The sequence below is a fragment of the Brachycentrus maculatus genome, unplaced genomic scaffold (genome assembly GCF_059751285.1).
Source record: "Brachycentrus maculatus isolate JH-2025_06_01 unplaced genomic scaffold, ASM5975128v1 h1tg000310l, whole genome shotgun sequence".
NCBI classification, from domain to species: domain Eukaryota; kingdom Metazoa; phylum Arthropoda; class Insecta; order Trichoptera; family Brachycentridae; genus Brachycentrus; species Brachycentrus maculatus.
This window is the reverse complement of record NW_028281060.1, coordinates 864,999-881,437: the sequence shown is the minus strand read 5'-3', so window position 1 is coordinate 881,437 and position 16,439 is coordinate 864,999. Positions and strand designations below refer to the sequence as shown.

The following is a 16,439-nucleotide window of genomic DNA, read 5'->3' as shown; positions in this document are numbered from 1 at the left end:
TAAGGTAGGTACCAATGACATTTTATTGCGACTTAATAAAAGAGCAATAGATATCAAAATGTAGTAAAATAAGTAATGTCGTAATTACAGTTTAATTATGTCGGCGGAAAAGCTTTACAGTCGTGTAATTAACCCGTCAATCTATTTGCCTCACTTTACTTTCTGATAACAGCGAATTTCCCGCTTTCCCGCCCGAGAACTGTCAGCTGTCAGCGTCCTTTCCCGCCTAAATTAAAAACGCCCGATAAGCCGGGGTCTATTTGCTCGGTGATAACAGACTCTAGACTTTCGCGGCATTGAAGGAACTAAATGGCAAAACGTCTCGGGTAGGTACCCACACCTCGATTTCGGTATAAAAACATGCCCCCCCAACACTATCGCATCATTCTGTGCGGAACTATAAACGCGAACGTCAAAGTTGGCGGGAAAAGCGAAAATTTTATCGAGACTGATTCAAATATTCAAGTCTCTCGTTTGCGATAACAACTTCAGTATTTTTGTGATTTTTAAATAACTGTTTTGATACAATTTTATCGACATGTCGATGGTTGTAACGTTTCTGTTTTGTTTAGTAGGGATGGTCTTTCCCACCCCTCTCCCAGATATCGATTTTAATTCGATCGATGAAGTGGATCCTGGCAAATTAGATTTTTCTTATTTGGGAGAAAGAATATTCGGCGTTCCATCTGCCAGCTCTGGTAAGTCCACATATTTAATTTTTTTACTCATTTTTTTAAATTTAAAAGAAAAACACTCATTTTTTACCACTTGAGTTATATTTATTTTTTCATATTGTATTTGACATCACAACATACAAGAATATGGAAGTCTGTGCATTCACATCTATGCTCTTTTTCATCCATGTTGAGATGTCGAAAAATATTATGATAAATAAATCGTATAATTGGAGATAATCCAGATTTGTAAAAAATCATTTGGACACACTCAAAATGTCTTCAAAGTAAATACCAAAATAATAAATAAAATTTTGTGATTTTACTTTTAAAAAATTATAACTGAGAAATTAACAGTAAAAAAGTCTCCATTATTTAAAATAAAATTAATTAGCCAAAAAGTCTATCGTGATATTTTCATATTTCCTTAGTAAATCATAAAAACATATTTCCTTAGTAAATCATAAAAATAATAGCAATAAAATATATTTTAACGTTTATTTTCATGGCAAAAAACACAAGTAAGATTTTTTTTAATTATTGTTCCAATCATGTGATTTAGCTAAAATGTTTGGCAAGGATTTGAGAGCTCGCGCTCGTGATTTGAGACTCCTCGTTGAAATTAAACCCGGGACGTCCAGTACAGTAGCCAAATGGGCTCACCACTACGCTATCGTGACGGATATATACAGTGGAAATAATATCCAATCAACGAAGAAATTCAAATAAGTGTATCATTCAATGGGTATCTCACAATTAAAAGCAATTTATATTCGAATTTGATAAGGATTCGAAGCTTATCAAACGTTTTCCAGGAATGCTAAATATTTCGCCAATTTCTTTTATTGTTTAAAGGAACATTTTTTTAAAATGTAAATTAACACACACATTACTTATTACTGCCAAGTTATTTGTAGCCAAGCTATTTCTATAGGGCTATTTAAATACTTGGATAATCGATTAGTTTCTTCGTAATTCGTCTTTCTAGATTATCTGCATCGATGCCTGATATCGAAAATTTTAATATTGAATGCAAATAATATTAAATAATCAAGTATATTAATTCGATTGATATAATTTTTTTTTTTTTATATTATTTTTTTTTATTTTTTTATTTTTTTTTTTATTTTTTAATATTATTTTTTTATTTTTTTTTGTTGATGAGATGTCAAAAAATAATATGAAAATAACTCCTGTAATTGGAGATAATCCAGATTTTGTGAACAAGTATTTGGACACACTCAAAATGTTGTAAATTCGATTGATATTTACAAAAATATATGTACATATCTTTTTTATTAAAAAAAAATTATACTCAAAGTTGTGGTCTTAAAAACGGATAGAAGTTTAATGTATATATATAAGTATATATACAAATACAATAAAAGTAAATACAAAAAATAAAATGATTTAAAAAATATATAAAAATTATAATAAATATAACTTTGTTTTAAAATCACTTTAAATATTTGATTATAACTTAACTATAATGTCTACCGGTTTCGGTTAGTAAAAAAATAAAGTCACTTGAGATCTACCCAAACTTTTTTCCCTAACCGCCAGAATATTTAGAATTTTGTTTAAGTAGATAGTGTTTTAGTATTAATCAGTCTCAATGATAAATAAACGGTTAGTTTCGAAACCGGTAGACATTATAATTATGTTATAATAAAATATTTATAGTGATTTTAAAACAAAGTTACATTTTAATTATAAAATGGAAAATCACAAAGTTAGTGCTTCAAATATAAATTTTAAAAACAATATTTTATTTATTGTTTCGGCATTAACTTTGTGGTAAGACATGTTACAATGATTAAAGAAAACACTTGTTTTTTACCACTTGAGTTTTATTATAGACTACATGTTTCAGAAGTTAAACTTCCATCATTCAGGTCTGTATAATAACTAAAATATAAAATATAAAATTGTTCTATAAATAAGGAGAGGGGAAAGTAAGGGGAAGGGGTTAGTCAAGTGGCGGAGTTTGAAAACAAAGGAAAAAATGGAAAGTAAAGGTGAAGAATTTTGAAACAATAAATTATTTAATAAATTATTATTAGAATTTAGGTTTTTTTGGATTTCTAAATTTTCAAGATAATTTATATGGAACAAGCCTGGCCTTTATATGGAACAAGGTGTAATAATTTTAATTTATGAGAGTGAAATGAGTGATTAGTATCTATTATGTGATTTGCAAATTCCGAAAAATAATTACTAACAAGACCGCTACGATGTTCTTTAATTCTAATCTTTAAATTTCTCGCAGTTTGGCCAATATATTTTTTATCACAATCTCCACACGAAATTTCATAAACACCACTTTTTTGTAATAAAAACAATATTCTTATGTACATTTCTTAGCAATTCACGTTTTTTCCGTCGTCTTCTTCTTTGTATATTTTCAACGACTATCAAGTTAAATATTTACGGTCAGTCAATTCTTATTAGGTATGAGGCAACGACGTTCGTGCTCAAAAGACTCGTTCAAATCAGCCGTGTCTAAATTCTACAAACACGTGTATGGAACTCCGAATGTCATAGGCATTATTTCTATACTCATTTTCATACCTTTTATTCATTTTCTATTTCCTTTCACATAAAGCGCATGTCCTTTCCCTTGACCTCTGTATTTTACTTCACACGTAAATCGTAACTATTTCCATTCCTATATAAAACAACCTGGATCACAGAACTGAACACCTTGTCTTCTCATAATTAATAAATTAATTTATTGTTTCGGCATTAACTTTGTAGTAAGACATGTTACAATGATTAAAGAAAACACTTCGTTTTTTACCACCTGAGTTTTATTATAGACTACATGTTTCAAAAGTTAAATAACTTCTGAAACATGTAGTCTATAATAAAACTCAGGTGGTAAAAAACGAAGTGTTTTCTTTAATCATTGTAATAAATTAATGGTAAAACTTAAATTCAAAATTAATAAATTACATTATTGGCACTGTCACGAATTATAACTATTATATTTCTTGCCAATAATTATACCCGATAACTCGACGAATGGTTTATGTCCTAGTTGTACTTCATCGTTTTTAATTTAAGTTTTTACTTGGTAAATACTATTACAGTAGAACCCCGAAAATCCGAACTAATTGGGTTTTGGCCTGTTCAGATTACTCGAGAAATTTGTAATACAGTACATGTCGTAGTCATACATGAGAAAGTGACCAAGTGTATTTTTTGCAAAAACGTTATCATTGACTATTTGCTACCTTACTAGCTTAATATTGCCCTGAAAAAACCAAAAGGATTTTAAACTTGAAAGTAATATACTTATTGACTTGTTAAAAATGACCAACTGCATTGATTTTTATTTTCTTGCCAAGCAAAAGTGACTTAAATGGCCCTCCAGAACATTTTACAATTTGTTAGTTGGTCACTTTCTCCTGTACGACTACGATATATTGTACTTTACAATTCAGTAGTTTTATATTTCAATTAATTAACTTTTTATGTTTCAGTCTAATATTACAGTACTTGAGTAGCAATACAGGCACTGTAAACTTAAATATTTATCATTAACTTTTAAATATTTTAAAATAAGGTTAATTTTTTTATAATAATTAATAATTTTATGCAATAATAAATGTGTTCTTCATTCTTTCCGTATTAAAAAATATATTTTCTTACAAATGTTTTTCTTTAAAATTTTGATAGAATTTCCCGCGATTTCAGATTTTCGAGGTTCTACTGTATTTCTTGAAAACGATTGTGACTCGTGTTTCGATGCATTCTGCGTCATTTTCAAACACCGTATGTGAAGCTAAGTCTGATTTTTAGAGTATTGTTCTTGGGACGTTGACGGATGAAAAGGCAGTAGGTCTGTTCCTTATTTTTAATTATTTATTATTATATAATGCAGGTCCCGGGTTCGATTCCCAAGTCAAATTATGTGAGTTATTGCAAACAAAATAATATCTGACGAGTGAGTTCCAGTAATGGTCAGCACGCTCGGCTGCCGTACTGGAGGTCCAGGGTTTGATTCCCAGGGGGATTAAAATAAAATAATGTGATTTTTCAGTCTAATATTTATTCAATATTACCTTGGAATGGTACCTCAAGCGGAGAGCTGATCACCATTCCTTCTTGTTAACACACAAAGCAATATTATCTTAATCGTGTTAATGATCAAGATAATATTGGTTTCATGCAGTGCCCTTTGCACCATCGGGTACAACAAAAGGGGGAGGCTTAGTCATTGTCAGATTGTTAATTATGGGTTTATTATCGAGATTCTTAAATGATTTTTCAACTCCAAAATGCATTACTAAGCAATTTCAACAAAACTTCAAATATTTGGAAATTAAATATTTCAAAAAACTCCCTTAAATTAATTTAAAAAAAAAAAAAATCTTAAGAAAAAAATTAATTCCCATTGCATACAAATCTTGAAAAAATATATAAAAAAGACTATTATACCATTCATAATATAAAATATGAAACCATGAGTGTAGGTCCCTCTCCAAGCACAAGAGCTCAGTCTCTTTTTTGGAGAGGCACGGCGAATATAAAACTCAAAGTTTGCCATATGTATAAATGTCTAGAAAATGTATTATATTGTAATTAAAAATGTAACTATATTAAATAAATAAACTTAAAAAATATTGTTAATATTTTTTTATGCTTTTTCATTGTTTTTATTCACTTTATCAAGTTTTCTCGTTGTGTTCCAGGTTTAAAGGTGGCTTCCTGGAGACCCGACTCCATTGAGAATCCCGACGAGTTGGGAGAGTACGCGGAAGGAGACATCCTGTTTCCGGTCACGGCCAGGAACGGACTGAAAGCAGAGAGCACGCGGTGGCCTCGCGGCATAGTGCCCTACGTCATCGAAAATGGATATAGTGAGTTCCAAATTATACAAGGAATTACTTTTTTATCGAAGTTTGTGGAAAATTTCTAGAAAAAATTAGTAGGTAATCGTAAAGTTTTCGATTTTTGATAAATTTTTGATGTCTTTAATAAAAATGTAATGTTCGTTTGTTCAAAATCTTAAATCTCCGAAATCATTACACAGACTCCCTTGAATTTTTTAAACAACGTTGAATTTGCATGTTTTGATGTAGAATACATCTGTGACAATTAGAGGTATTTTTTTTTTAATTTTACCCTCAATTGCAGCGCCATCTGTTGAATTTTGCATCAATACACGCAATTTTAAACATTGCTTGTGGCGGACAGCGTGTTTATCGACAGCTGCTAAAATATTGAATGCCCGCATTGTAAAATTTTAAATATTTAAAATGTTTGCTTCTTTTTTCTTTATTTTTCATTTAACCTAATTAGCCATAAAAACGCGCTTCTGCATAAAATAAATGTCCAAGAAAATACATACTAATAATTGACTCCGACGTTTTTATGCAGATATATTTAATGCGCCTGGCACTATGCAATCTGCACTGCACAAAACTGTGCGCCGAAAAATACAAAACGCATGGCCTCAGTATTTTTTTCATTACTTGACGTCTAAGTGGCTCTGCAATCTATAATAGCTACGGCTTATGCAACACCGCTTATCACGGCCCTACTTAAGCTTTAACTTTTATTGCCTACACCTAATCGTGAGTTGGTCTCCTCGTTATGTTTAAAGTTACTATAATTTCATGTAATTCATGAGTGAAAATTCTGGGCAAAAACATTCACTGCCTCATTATTAATGTACCGCGTCATACGAAACTTTGAAATGATATAAATCGAGGTAATTTATACGATCGTTATTAACCTTAATTAAGTTATAATTTGTCAATTAATATTTAATGAATACTTTTTTTTTATTTATTTTAAATTCTTTTGCATTACATGACATAATTTCAAACAAAAAAATATATTAAAAAAATATAAATATAAATACAAAAAAAGATCCCACAATGGCATGGTCTGTGTGGAGGTATACAATATAATTCAGGCTATAGTAAAGGATATAAGGGTGTAGGTATTATAAGTAGAACTATAATAATAGTGTTAATATAAATTACAAAAATACTTGACTATCAGAAAATAAAAATTATTATCATTTTTTTAAATAAAATAAAAAACTTAAAAATATAAAAAAGATGAAAAAGTAAAATAAAATAAAATATTATATAAATTAAGTTTCACTCGACTGGTGGTGTTCGGCGGGAAGGGTAATTTTACCATTTCACTCGACTCATCGTAAATTGCGTGTAAATTATTTTTACACACGACTTTTGTTCGCATATCTATGTATATAGTATGGTTAAATGTTATCACTTCTTTTCAGAGATGTTTATCTCTATTATGAGCGCGAATCCGCCCGCAGATAGTGTGTTAAAAGTCTCGTATAACACGGTTTCGTTATAGCGCGGTACGAACTAACCGCGTTATGTAAGGGACAACTGTGTATTTACATGTTCAATTGTTGTGTTTTAATTTCTCTTCAGCATCCGATGAAAGGGATAACATCATGAGAGCGATCGCCGACTACCACAGACAGACCTGCATTCGTTTCAAACCACGCACAACGGAATCCGACTACCTGACCATCGGGAACAGGAAAACAGGATGCTGGTCGAGTGTCGGAAGAACTGGTAAGATTGACACGTATATCGTAGTCATACAGGAGAAAGTGACCAAGTGAATTTTTTACAAAAACGTGATCATTGACTATTTGATATCTTACTAGCTTCATATAGCTCTGAAAAAAATACCAAAGGATTTTAAACTTTGAAGTATAATATTTTGACTTGTTAAAAATGACCCTCCTGAACGACTACGAGATATAAATATATATTATATATATATATATATATATATATATATATATATATATATATATATATATATATATATATATATATATATATATATATATATATATATATATATATATATATATATATATATGTATATATATATATATATATATATATATATATATATATATATATATATATATATATATATATATATATATATATATATATATATATATATATATATATAACTTCCAAGAATTTGAGTAGTGTGGTTGTCAATAATGGGTAGAATTGGTGAATGTTACACGTGTGTAAAGTGATCACTTAAACTAGGCTATGACGGTCGTCAGCCGCGTAGCCGCCCAGACTTCCATATTCTTCTTCATTTTGATGAGATGTCAAAAAATAATATGACACATAACTCCTGTGATTGGAGATAATCCAGATTTTGTGAACAAGTATTTGGACACATTCAAAATGTTGTAAATAAATTATCTGGTCAAATTATAAGCTTAAATAATAAAAATTCAAATGACATTTTCTGGCGTTTCTCGTGTGTGTGATTATAATCCAGGATTCGGACCTCACATACAAATAAAAGAGTTTCTGCTCAATAAAAAGCTTCCTTTCATCTCACCAATAGATGTCTCTAGCCTACCCACGCTTCTGCGTGCGTTTCTATGCCTCCAGTCAAGCACCTTTTTCGTCCAAATATTCAATTCAATTCAATTCAATTCAATTTATTCAATAATTAATATATACATTACAAACAAACATTTAAGGCGTATATATTAAAAAAACAAATTAAAAATTACACAAGAAGACTCTTGTTAAATGTGTAGAAGAATCTCGCTTCGGAAAACTCCTTCGGACACATGGAACAGATCAATATCCAATGTGATATTGTTCAACATAGCGGTAGCTCTTCCTACAGGCATAACCATCGGCAGGTTGGTCCTGTGTATAGGAATCTGAAACAATCTATAACAAAAGATAGAAATATCTTCGGACGTATGTCTGAAGATATTTCTATCTGAAATATCTTCAGACATACGTCTAAATACGAAACAAATAATTCACTCGACCCCGACGATCTATTGATTGTGTTTCTCTTTACAGGTGGCAGACAGGAAGTGAATCTGCAGAGCCCCGGATGCGTTCACAAGATCGGAGTGCCAATTCACGAACTTATGCACGCCCTTGGATTCGTGCACGAACAGAGCAGGCCAGAGAGAGACAACTTCGTGCGAATCAACTTGCAGAACATCAAATCAGGTAAGGTTAGGTTAGGTTAGGTTACGATAGGTTAGGTTAGATTGTAATTAGTTAGGATGCTGCTTTTTTCCGTTTTCTTTTTCTTAATACTTATTAGTTACCTAAATCTCCCTGCCTGTTATATGTGTCGCCTACTGTCAAAATCCGCCAGATCCAATTTTATAAAATTTAAAAATAAATACTCTATCGGAATGCCAATTGTGGATTACTGTTAAAATATTTTGATACTTTAAAACCCTGCTAAAAATACTTAAAAATTGCGTTTATTTCAAATTCCGATATATTCATGAAACTTGCCCTCTGACCCATATCGGCCAATCAGGGGGCGGGGATAGGTCAAAAATTAAGATGACGCCATTATCGGTTTGTGTCTCGTGTTTTTTTTAATACTGAAAAAAAAATTCGTATAATTCTCTATTTCATGATATTTTATGTGAAGGTAGACAAATCTTTGAACATAAATGTTATCCGGAGAATTTTGCATTTTTTGTAAAATCGACTTACATGGATCTGGCGGATTTTGAAAGTATGCGACACATACATAAGGATTTATAGATTATTTTGTTAATTTTCAATATTTTATAATCAATCAAGATTTGTCACATAGCTCGTTTAGTTGCCTTATTCTTCTGGTCGTATTTTCTAAAAAAGGCACTACTAAACCTGACAGATCTTTATGTACTATTTGTCTCATAACTTTTTTAACTGCATATTTCACACATTTTGTCCCAATTGAAATATTTTTTAAAAGAAAAATATAAATATTTGTCTTTTTATTTTTTACAAAAATACTAAAATTCAATACTATTTCTGTGAGCCTAAGCGGCTCGTAATTAGAAATATGTATCAAATTGTGGTATAGTGGGTTCGAACCGAGAAACTCTGACTCAAGAGTCCGCGACAAGTAACCGCGGGACCACAACCCGACAAATTGATCATATCGACACTAAATAAGGGACGTCTTGTGTGAATTAGACACCACTAAACCTGATACATCTTTATGCTCTATAGCCTCATCAATTTTTGTCAACTGCATACCTTCTTTCACACATTTTGTCTTCAATTTAAATCTTTCTTTTTCAAAAATTGGGCAAATCTATTACTATATGAGGGACATCTTGAGATGACATCTCATCACATTCACAGATAGAGTTTTGTCTGATCTAATTTGTATCTTGGTCTGTCCGCCTCCGTAGTGTAATGGTCAGCACGCTCGGCTACCGTTCTGGCGGTCCCGGGTTCGATTCCCGGGGAGGGTCAAATAAATATAAGTGATTTTTTTCACTCTAATATTTATTCAATATCACCCTGGACTGGTACCTGAAGCGGAGGGCTGATCACCTTTCCTTCATGCGTTAATGATTAAGATAACACTGCGTTTATATGATGCAGTGCCCTATGCACCATTGGGGTGCGGATAAGGGTTCGATTGATTGATAATTTGTATCTAATCTCTCATTATATACACGCCTTAGTGATTGAAACTGTCGAACTTCTAGAAGAGCTGGTTACTCAATATTATGGATTGATATGCAACTAGGCATGGAGTTTGCTAAACGCATGCGTTTTTAAAACAATCGTGTTTCTTTATAGGTGAAGAATACAACTTCAAGAAGGCTACTGATACCGATGGGTATGGAGTCACATACGATTATTCCAGTGTAATGCATTATGGAGCATACGCGTTTTCTGCCAACAGCCAACCTACCATTGTTCCTAAGGTGAGTTTATTTGCCTCCTACATACGGGCTGAAGGCATTTGAGATGTCGCTCACTCCTTTCAAAAATGTCATAAATCAAAAATCGGCAATTTTGAGTTGTGCGTGTTTTCGGAATGCCCAGAAAATGTACTTTATCCCAGCAAAAGAGGCATATTTTTAACTTAATATTTACTCGCTACGCGGCAGAAAGTGTTGTTTTTGCATTTTAAAGAAAAGGTATTGTTTTAAATATTCTAAATATTTTTCAAATGGAGAAAAAAACCTTCAGTTTTTACAATAAAAAGATCTGCTGTACAGTTAAAAGTTCAATAAGTGACTTCATATTTATTTTTAATACATTGTATCATATTTATAAACATTAAAAACGATCTCCTGAAAAATCAAGTTTTTTTTATTTATGACGTTCTTGAGAGGAGTGAGCGATGTGTGCCATTGGGGATTCATAAGTTGGAGCGTGTAGGGAACATCGAGGTATCAAGCAGGTCTGAGGAGTCTAGATGCTTAGTAAATAAAGTAACTCAATAGCGAGCCAAATGGATAGGCCAATGCTTAAAAATATAACACAATGTATTAAAACTAAATATCAAGCCACTTATCGAACTTTTTATTGTGCAACAGATCTTTTTAGGTAAAACCTAAAGGTATTTAATTTAAATCAAACACAGATTTTTTGAGTCTACTAAGTTGTATTTTATTAACAAAAAACACATAAAAAATTAAATTGTGACAATCGCCTTGTTTGGGCATTATCAAACGAATGTCATGACATTCGTTTAATAATGCCCTAACAATGCGAAACAATTGTCACAATTTAATTTTTATGTGTTTTTTGTTAATAAAATACAACTTAGTAGACTCAAAAAATCTGTGTTTGATTTAAAATAAATACATAAATTAAAATGGAGTTCAGAGCCAATAAATAAAAACCTAAAGGTTTTTTCTCCATTTGAAAAATATTTAGTTTATTTAAAAAAATAATGAATCAATACCTTTTCTTCAAAATGCAAAAACAACATTTTCTGCCCTGTAGCGGGTAAATATTCAATTAAAAATATGCCGCTTTTGCTGGGATATAGTGCATTTTCTGGGCATTCCAAAAACATGCACAACTGAAAATTTACGATTTTTGATATACCTATGACGTTCTTGAAAGGAGTGAGCGACATGGGAGTGCATATTGCGCAAAATCTGTTTTATCTCTATGTTTTGGTATTGTCTGTCGTGTTGTCCATCAGCTATTTTAAATTAAAAGCGTTCGAAAGTTGATGCTGCCTGTCAATTGATAAATACGTTTGTAGTGTCTAGAGTCGATTATTATAGTATATCGAAGCGCCCTTGAGGTATTTTTTTTTTGAAAAGCCGCTTTATTAATTATACAAATTTATTATAATTATTATTGTTTTATTTTTACAGCAATCGGGTGTTACAATCGGACAACGTGATGGCCTGAGTCCTGGGGATGTCAGGAAACTAAACGCCATGTACAAGTGCAAAGGTCAAAGTCAAAAGTAAGTCAAGCCGGCCACCGTCGGCTGCGTATTACATAAGTGTAACACAAGCTTCTAACTTCATATTTGGCCTTTAGTTTTGTCTGTAAGAACATACATTTCTATCACTGCATTGTACTATTACTTATATTTTGTCTATTAAAATCATTGTTAACTTTGTGGTATGGTAATGTAACACTCTCCTTATCATTCATCTTATGTAATACCACTTAAAAGTATTCAAGGTCTAACAAATCTTAACATTTCAACATAGACGAAGAAGATTATAGAAGTCTGGGAATTTACAGGACTCGCGACCCATAGGCTGGTTAACTGATCACTTTAAACATGTGTAACACTCAGCATTCTATACATGATTGACAACCACACCACTTAAAAATTTGTAACTCGTTGAGATATATAATAACAAAATATAAAAATAACTCCCAAGTATAAAAAATATAAAATATAAATCTCCTAATAAGTAGAGAAAACCTAGATTTGTGAACAAGGATTTTGATACTAATATAAGAGTTTCTGCTTAATAAAAAGCTTCTTTACATCTCACCAATAGATGTCTCTAGTGAAGTTCTAGTGATTCATGAACAAGGTTTCTAAATTGGTTCATATATATAGAACTTCCAAGAATTTGAGTAGTGTGATTGTCAATAATGGGTAGAATTGGTGAATGTTACACGTGTGTAAAGTGATCACTTAAACCAGCCTATGACGGTCGTAAGCCCCGTAAATGCCCAGACTTCCATATTCTTCTTCATCTTTGATGAGATGTCAAAAAATAATATGAAAATAACTCCTGTATTTGGAGACAATCCAGATTTTTTTAACAAGTATTTGGACACACTCAAAATGTTGTATATTAATATCTTGTTACCAACGGAATATAATACAATTTGAATATAATACAAATTGTAAATGAAAATACTTGTATTTTGGTTAGTTACTAAAGTGGTAAAAAGCAAGTGTTTTCGTTTACAATTTAATCGGAATTAATAAATAATATGATTCAATTTTTTTAATTTTTTAAAACGCTTTTATTTTAACAAACTGTTTTCACGAATTAAAAATAACAACATATAAAAATAACACAAATAATAATCCATAGATGTAATTTTTTGTTGTAACTTAACACAATGTTTTAATCCGATTAATCTAATAAATAATAAACTAACGATTAATATCTCGGTTCAGCAGTGGTTTAAATTTATGTTACTTACTACAAAACGACAAAATTTTCCGTTCTCAGCTTCCTCACATCCGTTTTCGAGGGAATTGCTTCCATTTTCGGCGGCTAATTTCCGTCACCACCATAGATGATTGACAGCGCACCATAGATAAAAGTACAGCGCGGGCTGTATAGACAATGGCCACGCATCATCCGCATCATAGATAAATGATAACGCGCCAGCGCTCCATAGATATTTTATATCACCAATGTTCCATGACAGATAAACTGGCGGTTTTTTTCAACTGTCACTTTTTCAAGACAAAATTGATTTTAAATGTTTTTTTTTTTAAATAACATAGGCCAAAGAAAAGTAAAGAGCGAACATTGAAAACGTCTTAATTAGTTTGTTAAGTTAGTTTTTTTTATAGTTTTGTGGATATTGTTACCATTTCAAAATACACATGATTTTTGAAAGTGTGTGCAAAATAACGTTTTTTTGGAACTGTATTTTAAATATTGTAGTTTTTTCATCCATTTCTTTTATAATAATTTCATAATTAATTACGACTGGATGAAAACTATATAGGTTCAGATGTCATTTTTATGTGTTCGTAAAAAAAATTATACCTCTTATAGTCCTTAAAATTCTGCTTCAACTTCGATTAAATTGATTTTTTAAAATCATAAATCAAATAATATTTCAAACTTGACCTATTTTGATCGTTTGTCACACGAATCTCTATAGTTTTCACCCGTTGAATTAATTATAATAATTTATACATGTATTCTCAATTTGGTCTGCTCTAGAATGATCATGAAAAAAATCAGTATTATTTATTATTTTATATTTTTTGTAAACTATACTTCTCCAGTACTTTTTAGTCACCCTGTTTCTTTCACTAGCATTTAATGCTTATTTTATTTAATTTTGATTACCGTTCAAATCGTTTGTACCATTTTTCATTAAATAAGGTAATTTTGACACATTAAGTTATTATTAATTAATTTCCGTTTTCCATTAAAATTGATGGGTTTTTTACAAATCGTCAAAACATCAATATAAAATGATGTCGTCTAACCGTAATTTTGCTATTTGGGAAAACATAGATAAACGCTTTGTTGAAAATTTTAAATTCTGGATCATAGACAAAATATTTTTTGACAAATCGCTCACTCCTTTCAAGAACGTCATAAATCATAAATCGTCAATTTTCAGTTGTGCATGTTTTCAGAATGCCCAGAAAATGTACTGTATCCCAGCAAAAGAGGCATATTTTTAACTTAATATTTACCCACTACAAGGCAGAAAATGTTGTTTTTGCATTTTGAAGAAAAGGTATTGTTTAATTTTTTTTTAAATATACTAAATATTTTTCAAATGGAGAAATAACCTTCAGGTTTTACCAAAAAGATCTGTTGCACAGTAAAAAGTTCAATAAGTTGTTTGATATTTATTTTTAATACACTGTATTATATTTTTAAACTTTAAAATTGTTCTCCTGAAAAATCAAGTTTTTTTATTTATGACGTTCTTGAAAGGAGTGAGCGAAATGTAATAAGCATTTTTATTTTGTTTCAAAATACAAAGGTACATATTTGTACATTATACTAACAAATAGTAATTAACTTTTAAAAAGTGCATAGTTTCTAGTGAGCGATAAACAACTTGTAATAGAAAAGCCGATATAAATTATGTAACTAGATTTCATAATTGTTTTGTTAAAGTTTCCATACAAAATGAATTAAAAGTATTCATATTTTATTCTGTATTTACAGCGACAAAAAATGATTTTTTTTCATTTTATTAGGATCAATTATAGATCACATTGTTAAAAATTGAAATCGAGATGATTCTCAAATTATCGAAAATCAAATATTGTTTATTTATTTTTAAAGTGTGTTGTGTATTTAATGTGTGAAACCAAAGCTTGTATTATTTAAATAAATCATAATTATTTAATAAAATTTGTTTTTTTCGTGCCCTTTATAATGCATGTTTTAAATCGTTGACATCGCAACAAAGATGAAGAAGAACATGGAAGTCTGGACAGGGCTTACGACCTCTCAAGGGTTGGTTAAGTGATCACTAAACACAGGTGTAAAATTCACCATTCTACCCATGATTGACAACCACACTATTCAAATTTTATAAGTCATACATATCGTAGTCGTACAGGAGAAAGTAACCAACTAACAAAACGTAAAATATTCAGGAGGGCCATTTAAGTCACTTTTGCTTGGTAAGAAAAAAACATCAATGCAGTTAGTCATTTTTAACAAGTCAATATATTATATTTCCAAGTTTAAAAACCTTTGAGATATTTTCATGGTAATATTAAGCTAGTAAGATATCAAATAGTTAATGATCACGTTTTTGTAAAAAATGCACTTGGTGACTTTCTCGTGTATGACTACGATATTCGATCCATCTCATGACATTCCGTGATTGTGTTCACAACAGCCATCTATGATTGTATTTCGAAAGCTTTTATTTAGCAGAGACTCAATCATTTGTATGCATAGTATTTTACATACTGAATTGTGAACAAGTATTTCGACATACCTACTCAAAAAGTTAATAATTTTCATATATTTTAAAAGACCCCTTAAAGCAATATCCGTCGTCAGGATTCGATTAGCTTAGCTCTTCTTTTTCACACAGACTTACTTTGCCCTCCCGCTCTATTGATAGAGAAGAAAAATGGCTAGATTAATGCTTCAGGTGACAGTGCAAGGTAACATATTCAAAAATTTAGTCTTGGTTTTTTATTCCTACTTTTATAATATTTTTAGTTTTATATAATTACGTTTTAACCTTAGATAACTAAACTATATTTATAGATACAATGCCGTTTGTGGATCGCACAATATTGACATATCGCTCACTCCTTTCAACAACGTCACATATATAAAAAAAACTTGATTTTTCAGGAGATCGTTTTTAAAGCTTAACAATATAATAAAATGTATTAAAAATAAATATCAAGCTGCTTATTGAACTTTTTACTGTGCAACAAATCTTTTTAGGTAAAACCTGAAGGTTTTTTCTCTATTTGCAAAATATTTAATATATTTAAAAAAAATATGAAACAACACATTTTCTTCAAAATGCAAAACAACACTTTCTGCCCTGTAGCGGGTAAATAGTAAGTTAAAAATATGCCGCTTTTGCTGGGATATAGTACATTTTCTGGACATTCCGAAAACATGCACAACTGAAAATTTAAGATTTTTGATATATGACGCTGTTGAAAGGAGTGAGCGATATGTAGTAGCTGTGCGGAATATTGATTTATTGTTAAATGTCTCTTACATTAATTCCTAATAAACCAAACTTAAGTGCCATGTAACCGGTTTCT

The 16,439-nt window shown here is 30.6% G+C and overlaps 1 protein-coding gene across 1 annotated transcript; it reads left to right on the top strand.

The window, feature by feature from the left end:
• The first annotated feature begins 384 nt into the window (after positions 1–384).
• On the top strand, positions 385–15,265 carry LOC148304641 (hatching enzyme 1.2-like). The gene is made up of 7 exons (XM_088267951.1): positions 385–698; positions 5,372–5,539; positions 7,097–7,243; positions 8,531–8,686; positions 10,280–10,407; positions 11,821–11,915; positions 13,159–15,265. Exons 1-7 carry the CDS (start codon positions 539–541, stop codon positions 13,205–13,207), a joined length of 903 nt encoding a protein of 300 aa, XP_088124077.1. The 5' UTR covers positions 385–538; the 3' UTR covers positions 13,208–15,265.
• The last annotated feature ends 1,174 nt before the right edge of the window (positions 15,266–16,439 follow it).

Bases quoted from the DNA above. Each gene is read 5' to 3' on its own strand.
- LOC148304641 (XM_088267951.1), top strand. From the start codon at position 539: ATGTCGATGGTTGTAACGTTTCTGTTTTGTTTAGTAGGGATGGTCTTT. The intron at 699-5,371 runs GTAAGTCCACAT...GTTGTGTTCCAG, and splicing joins CGTTCCATCTGCCAGCTCTG to GTTTAAAGGTGGCTTCCTGG. The intron at 11,916-13,158 runs GTAAGTCAAGCC...TTCCGTTCTCAG, and splicing joins TGCAAAGGTCAAAGTCAAAA to CTTCCTCACATCCGTTTTCG.